This window comes from Stomoxys calcitrans, chromosome 3 (genome assembly GCF_963082655.1).
Source record: "Stomoxys calcitrans chromosome 3, idStoCalc2.1, whole genome shotgun sequence".
Taxonomy (NCBI): domain Eukaryota; kingdom Metazoa; phylum Arthropoda; class Insecta; order Diptera; family Muscidae; genus Stomoxys; species Stomoxys calcitrans.
The window spans coordinates 24,354,212-24,367,817 of record NC_081554.1 but is presented as its reverse complement, the minus strand read 5'-3'; the positions used below and the strand labels follow the sequence as shown (position 1 = coordinate 24,367,817).

At 38.0% G+C, this 13,606-nt stretch overlaps 1 protein-coding gene across 1 annotated transcript in view; it reads right to left on the bottom strand.

The window, feature by feature from the left end:
- LOC106088611 (carboxypeptidase N subunit 2) overlaps positions 1 to 13,606 on the bottom strand; it is a 202,906-nt gene that overhangs the window by 65,190 nt on the left and 124,110 nt on the right. The window contains exon 2 of the mRNA XM_059365083.1: positions 2,217 to 2,352. Within this exon, the coding sequence (XP_059221066.1) occupies positions 2,217 to 2,352 (136 nt within the window). The remainder of the gene's footprint in view (positions 1 to 2,216; positions 2,353 to 13,606) is intronic.

Genomic DNA, 13,606 nt, shown 5'->3' with positions numbered 1-13,606 from the left:
AACAGCGACAATAAATCATTTTAATAAGTGCAGTCCAATTAAATTGAACGCTCAATGATAAGGGACCTCTCTTTTTAATGCCGAGTCCAAACAGCGTGCTGCATAGCGATGCCACTTGGTAGAGAAGTTTTAACTTGGAAGTGTACCTCACAAATGTAAACAGCATTTGGTTAGGGGGAGAGGTTGGAGGTAAGGTTAGGTAAGAGTGACAGTCCTTTGCGGACTCACTTAGGCAATTTTAAGTCCATTGTGATACCACAGTAGCGATAGACTAAGGTTTCACGTGAGAATCGAACTTACCACCCCCCTTTGGCAATCCGAGCACGCTACAAACTCGGCTAATGGGGCGCCTACCATAAGGGGATAACCCCCACAGAACATTTTTATACCCTCCACCATAGGATGGGGGTACAATAATTTCGTAATTCTGTTTGTAACACCTTGAAATATGCGTCTGAGACCCCATAATAAGTCGATCTAGCCTTGTCCGTCTTTCAAAGGAGTAAACCAAGGCGCTTGAAATTTCGCACAAATACTCTTTATTGGTATAGGTCGGTTGGGATTGTAAATAGGCCATATCGGTCCATGTTTTGATATAGCTGCCATATAAACCGATCTTGGGTCTTGACTTCTTGAACCTCTAGCGTGCGCAATTCTCATCAGATTTGGCTGAAATTTTGCACGTGGTGTTTTGGTATCACTTCAAACAACTGAGCTAAGCTATGTTTCAAATAGTCAAAGTTTTGATATAGCTGCCTTATGAACCGATACAGGGTCTTGACTTCTTGAGCCTCTAGAGGGCGCAATTCTAGTCCGATTTGACTGAAATTTTGCATGTGGTGTTTTGGTATCACTTCCAACAACTGAGCTAAGTACGGTTCAAATCGGTTCGTGTATTGATATAGATGCCATATAAACCGATCTTGGGTCTTGACTTCTTGAGCCTGTAGAGGGCGCAACACTCGGCCGATTTGACGGAAATTTTGCACGTGGTGTTTTGGTGTCACTTTCAACTACTGTGCTAAGTATGGTCTAAAACGGTCCATAACCTGATATAGCTGCCATATTAACCGATCTTGGGTCATCAGTCAAAACCAGGGAATAATTTGAAAAACAATTAAAAAGTTCAGGGCCGAACTTTCGATACCCAACACCTCAGTTATATATTAACCACGTTTCGTTAAAAATCCGGTTCGTCCGTCTTTCCATTTGATGGATTCAGTTTTTTTTTGTCATCTTATTGAGCTTTTGTAGGATGTCAACACTTTGCACGTTTTTTTTGTCGAACTGTTCCTCTTCGCAGCCTTTTTGTATCTGCACCAGGTGCATCATATAGAAAACAAATTATCATGCATTCGTTTCAATATTTCGATCGTTGAATTCATGCATCAGCCTTGAAAGCTAAAAAAAAAGGAAATCACGTGCACTTTTCCTGTGAATCTGCGAACAGATTTTTGCAAGTTGCGGCAAACTTCCGAAGTGCCCGAAAGGTTTTTTGCTTTTAAAGGATTCAAAGGAGATTTTGCATGCATAGAGAGGCCTGTATAAATATTGAACAATGGATTCATGGTTGTTGTTTGGAGAATCGATGTGTGTATTTTTTTTCTCTCATGCTGTCAGCATCTGCAATAAATGCTGCAAACTCACAGTAGTTTCTGATATCAGGCTGCATTCTCTTAAAAAAAATCCGCTACGAATACAAATTAAATTTAAGAGCCATTTTATTGAAATTAATTACATCCCTCAATGGTTTATATACCCACTGAATGCGCTTGTTATTGTTTCTTAAATGGTTTACACCCTTTTACCTGGCATCGAATAAGGAAAGTTTCCATTTCGTTTCTTTTTCGGTTAATTCTCCCTCTTTTTTCGCTTTTGCATATACCACGAGGCCTGTATGAACAAAAAAAAACCGACGTAATAACACACAAACACATTCAACTACCTTCCGGCGTTGTTTCCGCCACACCTTTTTGTATTTTCCTTGTGCAAGAGTATAACGATTTTTTAACATTTCAATTATTTCTGTTTATTGTCAGTTCCGTTTCCGTTTGCAATTTCTTGAGTTTCTTAATGTCTTCATTTCTTGCTTATTTGCCATTTATTTTTGCCCATTTTCTATGTTTCCCTTGGTGTGTTTATGGATAATTATTTAACATACTATTAAAATTCAACATTTTGGAAAGGGAAAGGAAGGGGTAGGGAAGTTTGCATACCTTTAGTACATATGGTTTGAAAACGTCTCTCCTCATCTATGCCGCAACTACACTCTATGGGGCATTTCCTATCACTGCCATGGGCCAGCAGGAAGAGCATTGCGGCAAGGCACAATGTAAACCACTTCACCAACATCTGAAATAAAGTAAAAAGGGAACATTTTTAAAGTGTATAGTCTAAGTGAAGGGAATGTGCTATTGTTTTATCAAGACGAGTTGGTAGTCGAAATTTCAAAATAATGCAATAAAAAGTAACAAGTAAAAGCGTGTTAAGTTCGGCCGAGCCGAATCGTATATACCCTCCACCATGGATCGCATTTGTAGAGTTTTTTTCCCAGTATCACTTTTTAGACAAACCAAGGAAAAAAAGAATTCATATGCTATTGGAGCTATTGTATATCAAGTTAAGGTTCGATTGAATTAAATTTTGGAGACCATAAAAGTTGTTATGTAAAATTTCAACCAAATCGAATAAAAATTGCGCCCTTTAGGGCCTCAAGAAGTAAAATCGGCAGATTGTTTTATAGGGGAGCTGGATCAGGCTATAGACCGAGTCATACCATATTGAACACGTATGCTAAGACCAATCGGAGAGGAATAGCGCCCTCTAGAGGCTCAAGAAATAAAGATGGGAAATTGGTTTATATATAGCAGCTATATTTGCTTATAGACCGATTTAAACCATACTTAGCACAGTTGTTGGAAGTCATGACCAAACACGTTATGCAAAATTTCACCCAAATCGAATAGGAATTGCGCCCTCTAGAGGTTCAAAAAGTCAAGACCACAGGTCGATTTATATGACGGCTTTATCAGGTTATAGACCGATTTCAACCAAACTAAGCACAGTTGTTTGGAGTCATGACCAAACACGTTATGCAAAATTTCACCCAAATCGGATAGGAATTGCGCCCTCTAGAAGCTCAAGAAGTCAAGACCCTAGAACAGTTTATATGACAGCTTTATCGGGATATAGACCGATTTAAACCATATTTAGCACGGTTATTGTAAGTCATAGAAAAACACGTCATACAAAATTTTATCCAAATCGGATAGGAATTGCGCCCTATAGAGGCTCAAGAAGTCAAGACCCCAGATAGTTTCATATGGCAGCTATTGGGTTGCCCAAAAAGTAATTGCGGATTTTTTAAAAGAAAGTAAATGCATTTTTAATAAAACTTAGAATGAACTTTAATCAAATATACTTTTTTTACACTTTTTTTCTAAAGCAAGCTAAAAGCAACAGCTGATAACTGACAGAAGAAAGAATGCAATTACAGAGTCACAAGCAGTGAAAAAATTTGTCAACGCCGACTATATGAAAAATCCGCAATTACTTTTTGGGCAACCCAATATATCAGGTTATGCACGGATTTAAGTCATACTTCGCGCAGTTATTTGAAGTCATAACAAAACACTACGTGCAAAATTTCAGTCAAATCGGATGGGAAGTGCCCCCTCTAGAGGCTCAAGAAGTCAAGACCCCAGATCGGTTTATATGACAACTTTATCAGGTTATAGAGCGATTTAAACCATACAGCACACTTGTTGGAAATCATAACAAAACACCTCATTCAAAATTTCATCCAAATCGGATAGAAATTGCCCCCTCTAGAGGCTCAAGAAGTCAAGAACCGAATTCGGCAGCTATATCAAAACATGGACCGATATGGCCCATTTACAAACCCAACCGACCCACACTTATAAAAAGTATTTGTGCAAAATTTCAAGCGGCTAGCTTTACTCCTTCGAAAGTTAGCGTGCTTTAGACCGACATGGCTAGATCGACTCAAAATGTCATGGCGATCAAGAATATATATATGGGGTTTTTAAACGAGTTTATAGCCTGTTATAGCTCCCATATAAACCGTTCTCCCGAGATTTTTTGAGCTCCTGGAAGCCTCAATTTCATCCGATTTGGATGAAATTTAGAACAGGGTGTTCTGTTATGACTTCCAATAACTGAGCGATGTACGATCCAAATCGATTTATGACATGATATAGCTTCCATGTAAACCCATCTTCCGATTTCACTTGCTGAGCATCCGGAAACCCCAATTTTTGTCCGATTTGGCTGTAATGTTGTACACAATGTTCTGTTATGACTTCCAAAAACTGTACCAAGTATGGTCCAATTCGGTCGAGAACCTGATATAGGTCCCATATAAACCGATTTTCCGATTTGACTTCTTCAGCCTAACAACCCGCGATTTTTATCCAGTTTGTCTGAAAGTTTGCACATTGTGTTCTGTGATGACTCCTAACAACTGAGAAAAATACGGTTCAAATCGGTCAAGAACATGATATAGCTCCCATGTAAACCGATCTACCGATTTGACTTCTTTAGCCCATACAATCCTCGATTTTTATCCGATTTGGGTGAAAGTTTGCATATAGTGTTTGTTATGCCTCTCAACAACTGCGCCAAGTACGGTCTAGTTTGGTCTATAACTGGATATAGCTCCAATATTTTAGCAGAGTTCATGGTGGTGGGTTCCCAAGATTCGGCCCAGCCGAACTTAGCATGCAACAAAACACTGAAATAGTTTTCAGAAGTCTTACTCCTAAGAATTTTACGAAAATTTTAGTTGGATTTTTGTGGAATTAAAAAATTTCGATTTTCGAGTGGCCAATTTTCGCACAAATCATGACCTTATATGACGGGAAAAATTTTTGCTAAACAATTTTAGTTCGTGTACTTTATGCTTATCCCAATTTCGCTACCTCTTTTCCAACTCGAGCTAGACTTTTCTGAGATAACTGTATTTACGGGCATTTTTCTACAAATTCGTTCTTAATGGGTTAAGTTCGGCCGGTCTCAATTTTGGATACTCACCACCACGGGTATATATGTTAATCACCCTTCGACATAATTTGGTCAAAAATGCATCACTTATGAAACCATAGTAACTACATCGAAATATGATCCAATTTAGACCAAACTCGGCACGAACGTTGCGTGGTATAAAGTAAATAGAATTCACTGTTCAAGTTTGAAAGACAGAATATTAGACTTTAGCATTGGTCTTTATGGCAGCTATATTTAAATATAGACCATATTGAACGCGAATAATGAAATTTGACATAGAGACCTATGTGAGGTCCCATAGGTCACTATGTCAAAATTTCAGCGGATAGCATATTAAATGAGCCTTTTATACGCTCGGCACCTTAAAAGGGGAGAGAAGTCCATATGACAAATATATTCAAATATAGACCGATCTTAACCATATTGGGCACGGAAGTCGAAAAGCCAAATATAGAGTACTATGTTAAATTTCAGCCAAATCGAATAATAAATGCAACTTTGATGAGCACAAAATCCTACATCGGAAGATCGGCCTATGTGGCAGCTATATCCAAATAAAGGCAGATCTTGACCATGCTCGTTGCGAATGCAGAGGAATCTGGCAAAACACAATGTGCCAAACTTCAGGGAAATTGGATAATAAATTTGGCTTAAATGGCAGATCGGTATATATGGGGGCTATATCAAGATATAATCCAATATAGCCCATCCTTGAACGTAATCTGTTAATGGACAAAAAATAGTTTCATTTAATTATCTTTCTTTTTGAAGGCCGTGATTTCAACAGACGGACGTTATGTACAGACATGGCAAGATCGTCTTAGATTTTTACGACGGTCAAGAATTTATATACTTAACAGGTTGAAAATGCAAATTTTGCCCATGAACATTCCACTAAGAAACAGGGGCAAACTTCTCACATATCAATGAGTGCTGTCCGATTCAAGTTTAGGCTCAATGATAAGGGACCTCCTTTTTATAGCCGAGTCCGTATGGCGTGCCACAGTACTACACCTCTTTGGAGACAAGTTTTTACATGGCTTAGTACCTCACAAATGTTGCCAGCATTAGGAGGGGAAAACCACCGCTGAATTTGGATTTTGATGTGTGGCAAAACAACAAAAACAAATCTTATTAAGGATGATTTTTTAAGAGCTATTGGAAAGTTTTTCAAAAAAAAAAAAAAAAACACATAAAATTCATAAGAATTTATGAAATCTTCATTTGAATCAATAGTACGGTCCATATAATTTAAAGTTTGAATATTATTTCATGCAAACTTTGACCGTGACTGCGCCTCAAATGGGGCAACCGCTTAGTCCAATTTTCCAACATTTCTGCAGGTATCTCACGAATAAATGCTTCAATGTTGTCTTCCAATGCGTCAATTGAATTGGGGCTTGTCTGTATAGACATGAGCTTTAACATAGCCCCACACAAAAATAGTCTAAAGGCAATAAATCGTTCGATCTAGGCGGTCAATTGCCGGTCCCAAACATGAAATTAAATGTTCACCGAATTCGCCTCTCTATAAGTCCATTGTTACGCGTGGTGTGTGGCATTTGGCACCGTCTGGTTGAAACCACATGTCATACAAGTCAAGCACTTACATTTTGGGCAAAAAAAAGACTTGGATATCATCTCACGGTAGGGATCACCATTCACAGTTACATTATCATCTTTGAAGAAGTACGGTCCAATGATGTCACCAGCCCATAACACGCACTAAACTGTGACTTTTTCTGGATGCATTGGTAGCTCTTGCAGTGCTTCTGGCTGATCTTCACTTCAAAATGGACAATCTTGCTTTTTTACGTACCCATTGAGAAAAAAATGAACTTCGTCCATAAAATGCAAGTAGCGCCCTCTGAACTTTCTTATTAGAGCACGCATTTTGTTAATGAAGTTCAATAATTTGCAAGCGTTGTTCGTTTGTAAGACGATTCATGGTTTAATTATAGACCAAATTGAAGATGTTTGACGGTAAAACAAAACACGAAACTTACGTGAGCCGTTTAAACCAGTGATGTCAAAAAGATAAAAGCTAAAAAATTACCCTTTATATACTTTGTGGGGTCGCAAACCTATATCTCGAGGTGTCATAAACAGAATAACTGGAACATTTTACTCTCAATCCTAAGCAGGTGGATATAAAATATGAATTTATATAAGCAAACTATTTATGTAATTAAGTTATCAGTTTGCGAATATGATTCATATTTACAATTTCCATAAAAGCTATTATATTTATTCCATCACCAATGGCATTAAAACACTTCAAATATAATAAATAATTCATAATAACCAATTGACAGCTAGCTCTTTATATTTAAACCTTATTAAAGTTTCAATGCCCATTTTATAATGAACCACCACGTGGTTCATATTATTGTTGGCAATTATATCAATTATGAGTTTTCAACACCCTACCACTAGACGAGATTGTCGCGCAAAGTTTATTACAAAAAAAAAAATACAACTCATTTTTAATTAATATTAATAACAACATAATTTAATTTAACCCTTTTTTGCTGAAGTGTTTCAGTTGGTGTTAATGGGCATATTTTTACTAACGCCTCATATAAAATTTAAGGGACATCATAAATTCATTAGGCGGCGCAATTAAAGTTTGAATTTATGCGTACGGTGAGTTAATATGATTTACTGAAGTTAGATAACTCGGCGCAATAGAAAGAAGGAAACAAAACCTTATTATACCCTCCACCATAGGATGGGGATATACTTATTTCGTCATTCTGTTTGTAACACCTCGAAATATGCGTCTCGTCCGATATAACTGAAATTTTGCACGTTGTGATTTGCTATCACCTCCAACAACTGCGCTAAGCATGATTTAAATCGGTCCATAACCTGATATAGCTGTCATATAAACCGATCTGGGATTTTGACTTCTTGAGTCTCTAGAGGGCGCAATTCTCATCCGATTTTGTAGAAATTTTGTACAACGGCTTCTCTCATGACCCTCAACATGCATGTTCAATATGGTCTGAATCGATCAATAGCTTGATACAGCTCCCATATAAACGTATCTCCCGATTTTGCTTCTTCTGTCCGTCTGTCCGTCCGTCCGTCTGTCTGTCCGCCTGTCCGTCCGTCCGTTTGTCTGTCCGTTTGTCCGTCCGTCCGTCTGTCCGTCCATCCGTCTGTCCGTCTGTCTGTCCATCCGTCCGTCTGTCCGTCCGTCCGTTCGTCGGTCTATCTGTCGGTCGAAAGCAGGCTTACTTTCGAAAGAGTAAAGCTAGACCATTGAAATTTTGCACAAATACTATTTATTAGAGTAGGTCGGCTGAGATTGTAAATGGGCCAAATCGGTTAATGTTTTAATATAGCTGCCATATAAACCGATATTGGGTCTTGACTTATTGAGCCTCTAGAGGGCGCAATTCTCGTTCGATCTGACTGGAATTTTGCACGTGATGTTTTGGTATTACTTCCAACAACTGCGCTAAGCGTGATTTAAATCGGTCCATAACCTGATATAGCTGTCATATAAACCGATCTGGGATTTTGACTTCTTAAGTCTCTAGGGGGCGCAATTCTCATCCGATTTTGCAGAAATTTTGTACAACGGCTTCTCTCATGACTCTCAACATGCATGTTCAATATGGTCTGAATCGATCAATAGCTTGATACAGCTCCCATATAAACGTATCTCCCGATTTTGCTTCTTCTGTCCATCTGCCCGTCCATCCGTCCGTCTGTCTGTCCGTCCGTCAGTCCGTCTGTCTGTCGAAAGCACGCTAACTTCCGAAGGAGTAAAGCTAACCGCTTGAAATTTTGCACAAATACTTCTTATTAGTGTAGGTCGGTTGGGATTGTAATGTCATGTCGGTCCATGTTTTGATATAGCTGCCATATAAACCGATCTTGGGTCTTGACTTCTTGAGCCTCTAGAGTGCGCAATCCGGTTTGACTGAAATTTTGCACATAGTGTTCTAGTATCACTTCTAACAACTGTGCTAAGTATGGTTCAAATCGGTCCATAACCTGGTATAGCTCTCATATAAACCGATTTTGGGTCTTGACTTCTTGAGACTCTAGAGTGCGCAATTCCTATCCGATTTGGCTGAAATTTTGCACGAGATGTTTTTTACAATACTTCCAATAACTCTGCTTAGTATGGCCTAAATCGGTGTAGAACCGGATATAGCTGCCACATAAACCGATCTGGGATCTTGACTTCTTGAGCCTCTAGAGGTATTGTAGTGTATTATAAAGTCGGCATGACCCTACACCTTTTTAATACCATATAAATTGCAAATTTTGCCCATGAACATTCCCCTGAGGAACAGGGGCAAACATCTCACATTCTCACAATGAGTACAGTCCGATTCAAGTTTAAGCTTAATGATAAGGGGCCTCCTTTTTATAGCCGAGTGCGAACGGCGAGCCACAGTGCGAAACCTCTTTGGAGAGAAGTTTTATAATACCCTACACCTACCCTACAAATACAAAAGGGGGAGTTGCATCTAGTTCTGAACCAATTTTGATGGACTTCAGCGGAGGTATCCAGATAGATTATTAAAATTCCTGTATCAAATTTCGAGCAAAGCATATATGTTCAAAATGTAATAACTACGGGTGACAAATGACAATAAATTATCCAAAATCTGATGAACAAATACATGGGAGCTATATCTAAATCTAAACCGATTTCCTCCAAACTTTATGGATATGTCGAGGAAATGCGCTTGCAGTGGGTCTAGGAGTGAAAATCGGGCGATTTCTATGAAATACGCCATCGAGAGTCAGAAGAAAATCCCTCCTGGCAAATTTCGAACGAAACGGTTAACAAATGACCATTTGATTGTTGTATTACTCCAAATCGGACTAAAACATATATGGAAGCTATATCGAAATCTGAACCGACTTCTAATAAAATCTCCAGAAACATCGAGAGTCATAAGAAAATCCTTGCTGCCAAATTTCAAGAGAATCGGTTAAAAAATGACCATTTTATTGCTGTATTACTTCAAATCGGACGAACATATATATGGGAGCTATATCGAAATCTGAACCAATTTCTATGAAATTTACCAGTAATATTGAGAGTCATAAGAAAATCTTTCATGCCAAATTTCGAGAGAATGGGTTAACAAATGACCATTTTATTGCATTATTCCTGCAAATCGGACGAAGATATATATGGAAGCTATATCCAAATCTGATCCGATTTCTGTGATATTCTCCAGTAACATTGGGAGTCATAAAATCTTTCTGTTAAATTTCGAGAGAATTGGTAAACAATTGACCATTTTATTGCTGTATTACTGCAAATCGGAGGAACATATGTATGGGAGCCATATCCAAATCTGAACCGATTTCTATTAAATTCACCAGTATTATCGAGAGTCATAAGGAAATCCTTCCTGTCAAATTTCGAGAGAATCGGTTAACAAATGACCATTTTATTGCATTATTCCTGCAAATCGGACGAACATATATATGGGAGCTATATCCAAATCTGAACCGATATTTCTGAAATTCACCATTAATGTTGTGAGTCATAAGAAAATCCTTCCTGTTAAATTTCGAGAGAATTGGTTAACAAATGAACATTTTATTGCTGTATTACCGGAAATTGGACGAACATATATATGGGAGCTATATCCCAATCTTAACCGATTTTTCCCAATTTCAAAAGGCTTCGTCTCTAAGCCGAAAGACATGCCCATACCAAATTTGAAGACGATCGGATGAAAATTGCGACCTGTAGCTAAATCGAATCAGAAAGTGATTCTAAGTCGATCGGCATGCTTATCGATGGATCTATTTCTCTTCCTTTTGGGTGTTACAAACAAATGCACTAAGTTATAATACCCTGTACCACAGTAGTGGTGTAGGGTATAATTAGGGTATTGTGTTTGTAGTTAAACTACCCAGGGAGTTTAACTGCCCCTCTTTTTGAATTTTTATTTTTTTTTATAGAAATTTAAGACATCATCTTTCAATTTTAAAGCCAAGTACATTTAAGGTTCAGTTTTTTGCAATTTTTTTTTTCTACAACATCTTCGAACACAGAAGATACAAACAAAAAGTTCCAATTCAATTTATGTTATGGCATCATATGTCTGAACCTGTGTGGTCTCGTCGGTCTTGAAATACATGACATGAGTGTTCAATAAATATTTAACCTTGCCAACTTTTCAAATAAACACAAACGGCTGTTAAAAACACATAACACAGAAACACAATTTAAGGAGAAATAGAATAATAAAAAAACAACTTCAAAGAAAAAAAATTTCACTCAGTCTAGGGATATTTGCAATCAAATATTCTAATGAAGGTCCCTGCCAAGCGACTGTATACACCCTTGGAACCCCTACCAGACATTTGTCACTTCTTAAATTTAATTCTTCAACTCTGACCCCCTACCCTCGCCACAAAAAACAAAAAAAAAAAAAACTTTATAAATATTTTCCATAGGCAAAGCATAGCTCTCCTTTCGTTTCGTTGTTTTGTGCAACGAAATAAAATTTCATCTCAATGTTTCCACAAAAAATTCTTTGGGCTATTTTTCTTTGCTTTGCACTTTGCGGCAAAATAACGAAACAACAAAAAAAGTTTCATTTTATGGCTCACACATAACAGCAGCTCTATGGAAAAGCATTCACCCAACTTAAATATTAAATTAAAAGTTTGCGGTTATAGGCTTTTATTGGATTTCATTTCATTTCAAATTATTGATAGAGTCAGAGGCCGTGGGCACCATATGAGAGGCTCTATGTCAGGGCCAGAAGGTTTTTTTTCTTTTCTTTAGCATGCTCGCAAAGCAAAACTGGCTTAATTTTTCTTTATTGTATAGAAGCAAAAAAAAAAAGTTGTGCAGCTGAAGTAGACCTTTAAATAAGGATCGTTGCCTTTAAGGTCGTTAAGAAAAGATGGAATATATTACAGAATTTATATTTTATTTTTCTTTAATAATGTTTAAAGAGATTTTAATACAATTAAATTTTTTTTAGAGAACAAATAAGAATGGACTAAAAGGGGGTAAAAATGACCTTTGGATAACTCGTGTTATCAAATGAGTGGTAGCTAAGAGAAGAGTACGAACTTGATAGAACAATTTGACCCCAAGTGTCGGGGGCCCGCCCCACAACCCAAGACCGGCCAATTAGGTCATGCTTACCGAGTGGGGCAATATGGGTAGATTCCCATCCTCCCCATGCTACTACGGACATACACCTAAGGCAGTTATCGGCTTGTTGTGCGGTTTAAATACTGAAAAAACTTAACTTCCAAAAAGAACAAGTAAAAAGGCATTAAGTTTGGCCGGACCGAACTTTACATATCCACCACATCGGGTATATATGTAAACCACCTTTCATCAAAATCCGGAGAAAATTGCTTACCTTATGTCCCATAGCAGCTATATCGAAATATGTTCCGATTTGAACCAAATACTAAGCGGTACAAGTCATTATTCAATTGTGTATAACAAAATATTGGTCCTTTTTAGTTGCTATATCTAAAAATAAACCGATCTGAATCATATACAACATGAATGTCGAAAAGCCTAACAAAAGTCACTGTGTCAAATTTCAGTGAAATCGGATTATAAATGCGCCTTTTTTGGGGCCAAGACTTAAAATCGAGATATTGGTCTATATGGCAGCAATATGCAAATCTTGATCGATCTAGACCAAATTGCAGAAATATATGGAGGCGCTAAACTTAACACTCTGTCTGAAATTTCGGTGACATCGGATAATAAATGCGCCCTTTATGGGCGCAAAACCTTAAATCAAGGGATCTGTCTATATGGCAGCTATATCCAAATCTGGACCGATCTAGACCAAATTGCAGAAATATATGGAGGGGCTTAACTTAACTCTTTGTCCCAAATTTCAGCCAAATCGGATAATAAATGTCGCTTTAATGGGCCTAGGACCCTAAATCGGAGGATCGGTCTATATGGCGGCTATATCCAAATCTGAACCGATCTGAGCCAAATTGAAGAAGGATGTCGGAGGGCGTAACAAAAATCATTATCCCAAATTTCGGCAACATCGGACAATAAATGCGCCTTTTATGGGCCCTAAGCCTTAAATCGAGAGATCGGTCTATATGGCAGCTATATCCAAATCTGGACCGATCTGTGCCATATTGCAGAAGTATGTCAACGGGCTTAACCTTCCTCACTGTCCCGAATTTCGGCAACATCGGACAATAAATACGCCTTTTATGGGTCCAAAACCTAGAACCGAGAGATCGGTCTATATGGCAGCTATATCCAAAGGTGAACCGATCTGTGCCATATTGCAGAAGTATGTCGGGGGGCTTAACTTTACTCACTGTCCCAAATTTCAGCCAAATCGAATAATAAATGTGGCTTTTATGAGCCTAAGACCCAAAATCAGAGGATCAGTCTATATGGCAGCTATATCCAAATCTGGACCGATCTAGACCAAATTAAAGGAGGATATCGGCTGGCCTAACACAACGCACTGTCTCAAATTTCGGCAACATCGGGCAATAAATGAGCCTTTTATGGCCCCAAAACCTAAAACCGAGAGATCGGTCTATATGGCAGCTATATCCAAAGCTGAACCGATCTGTG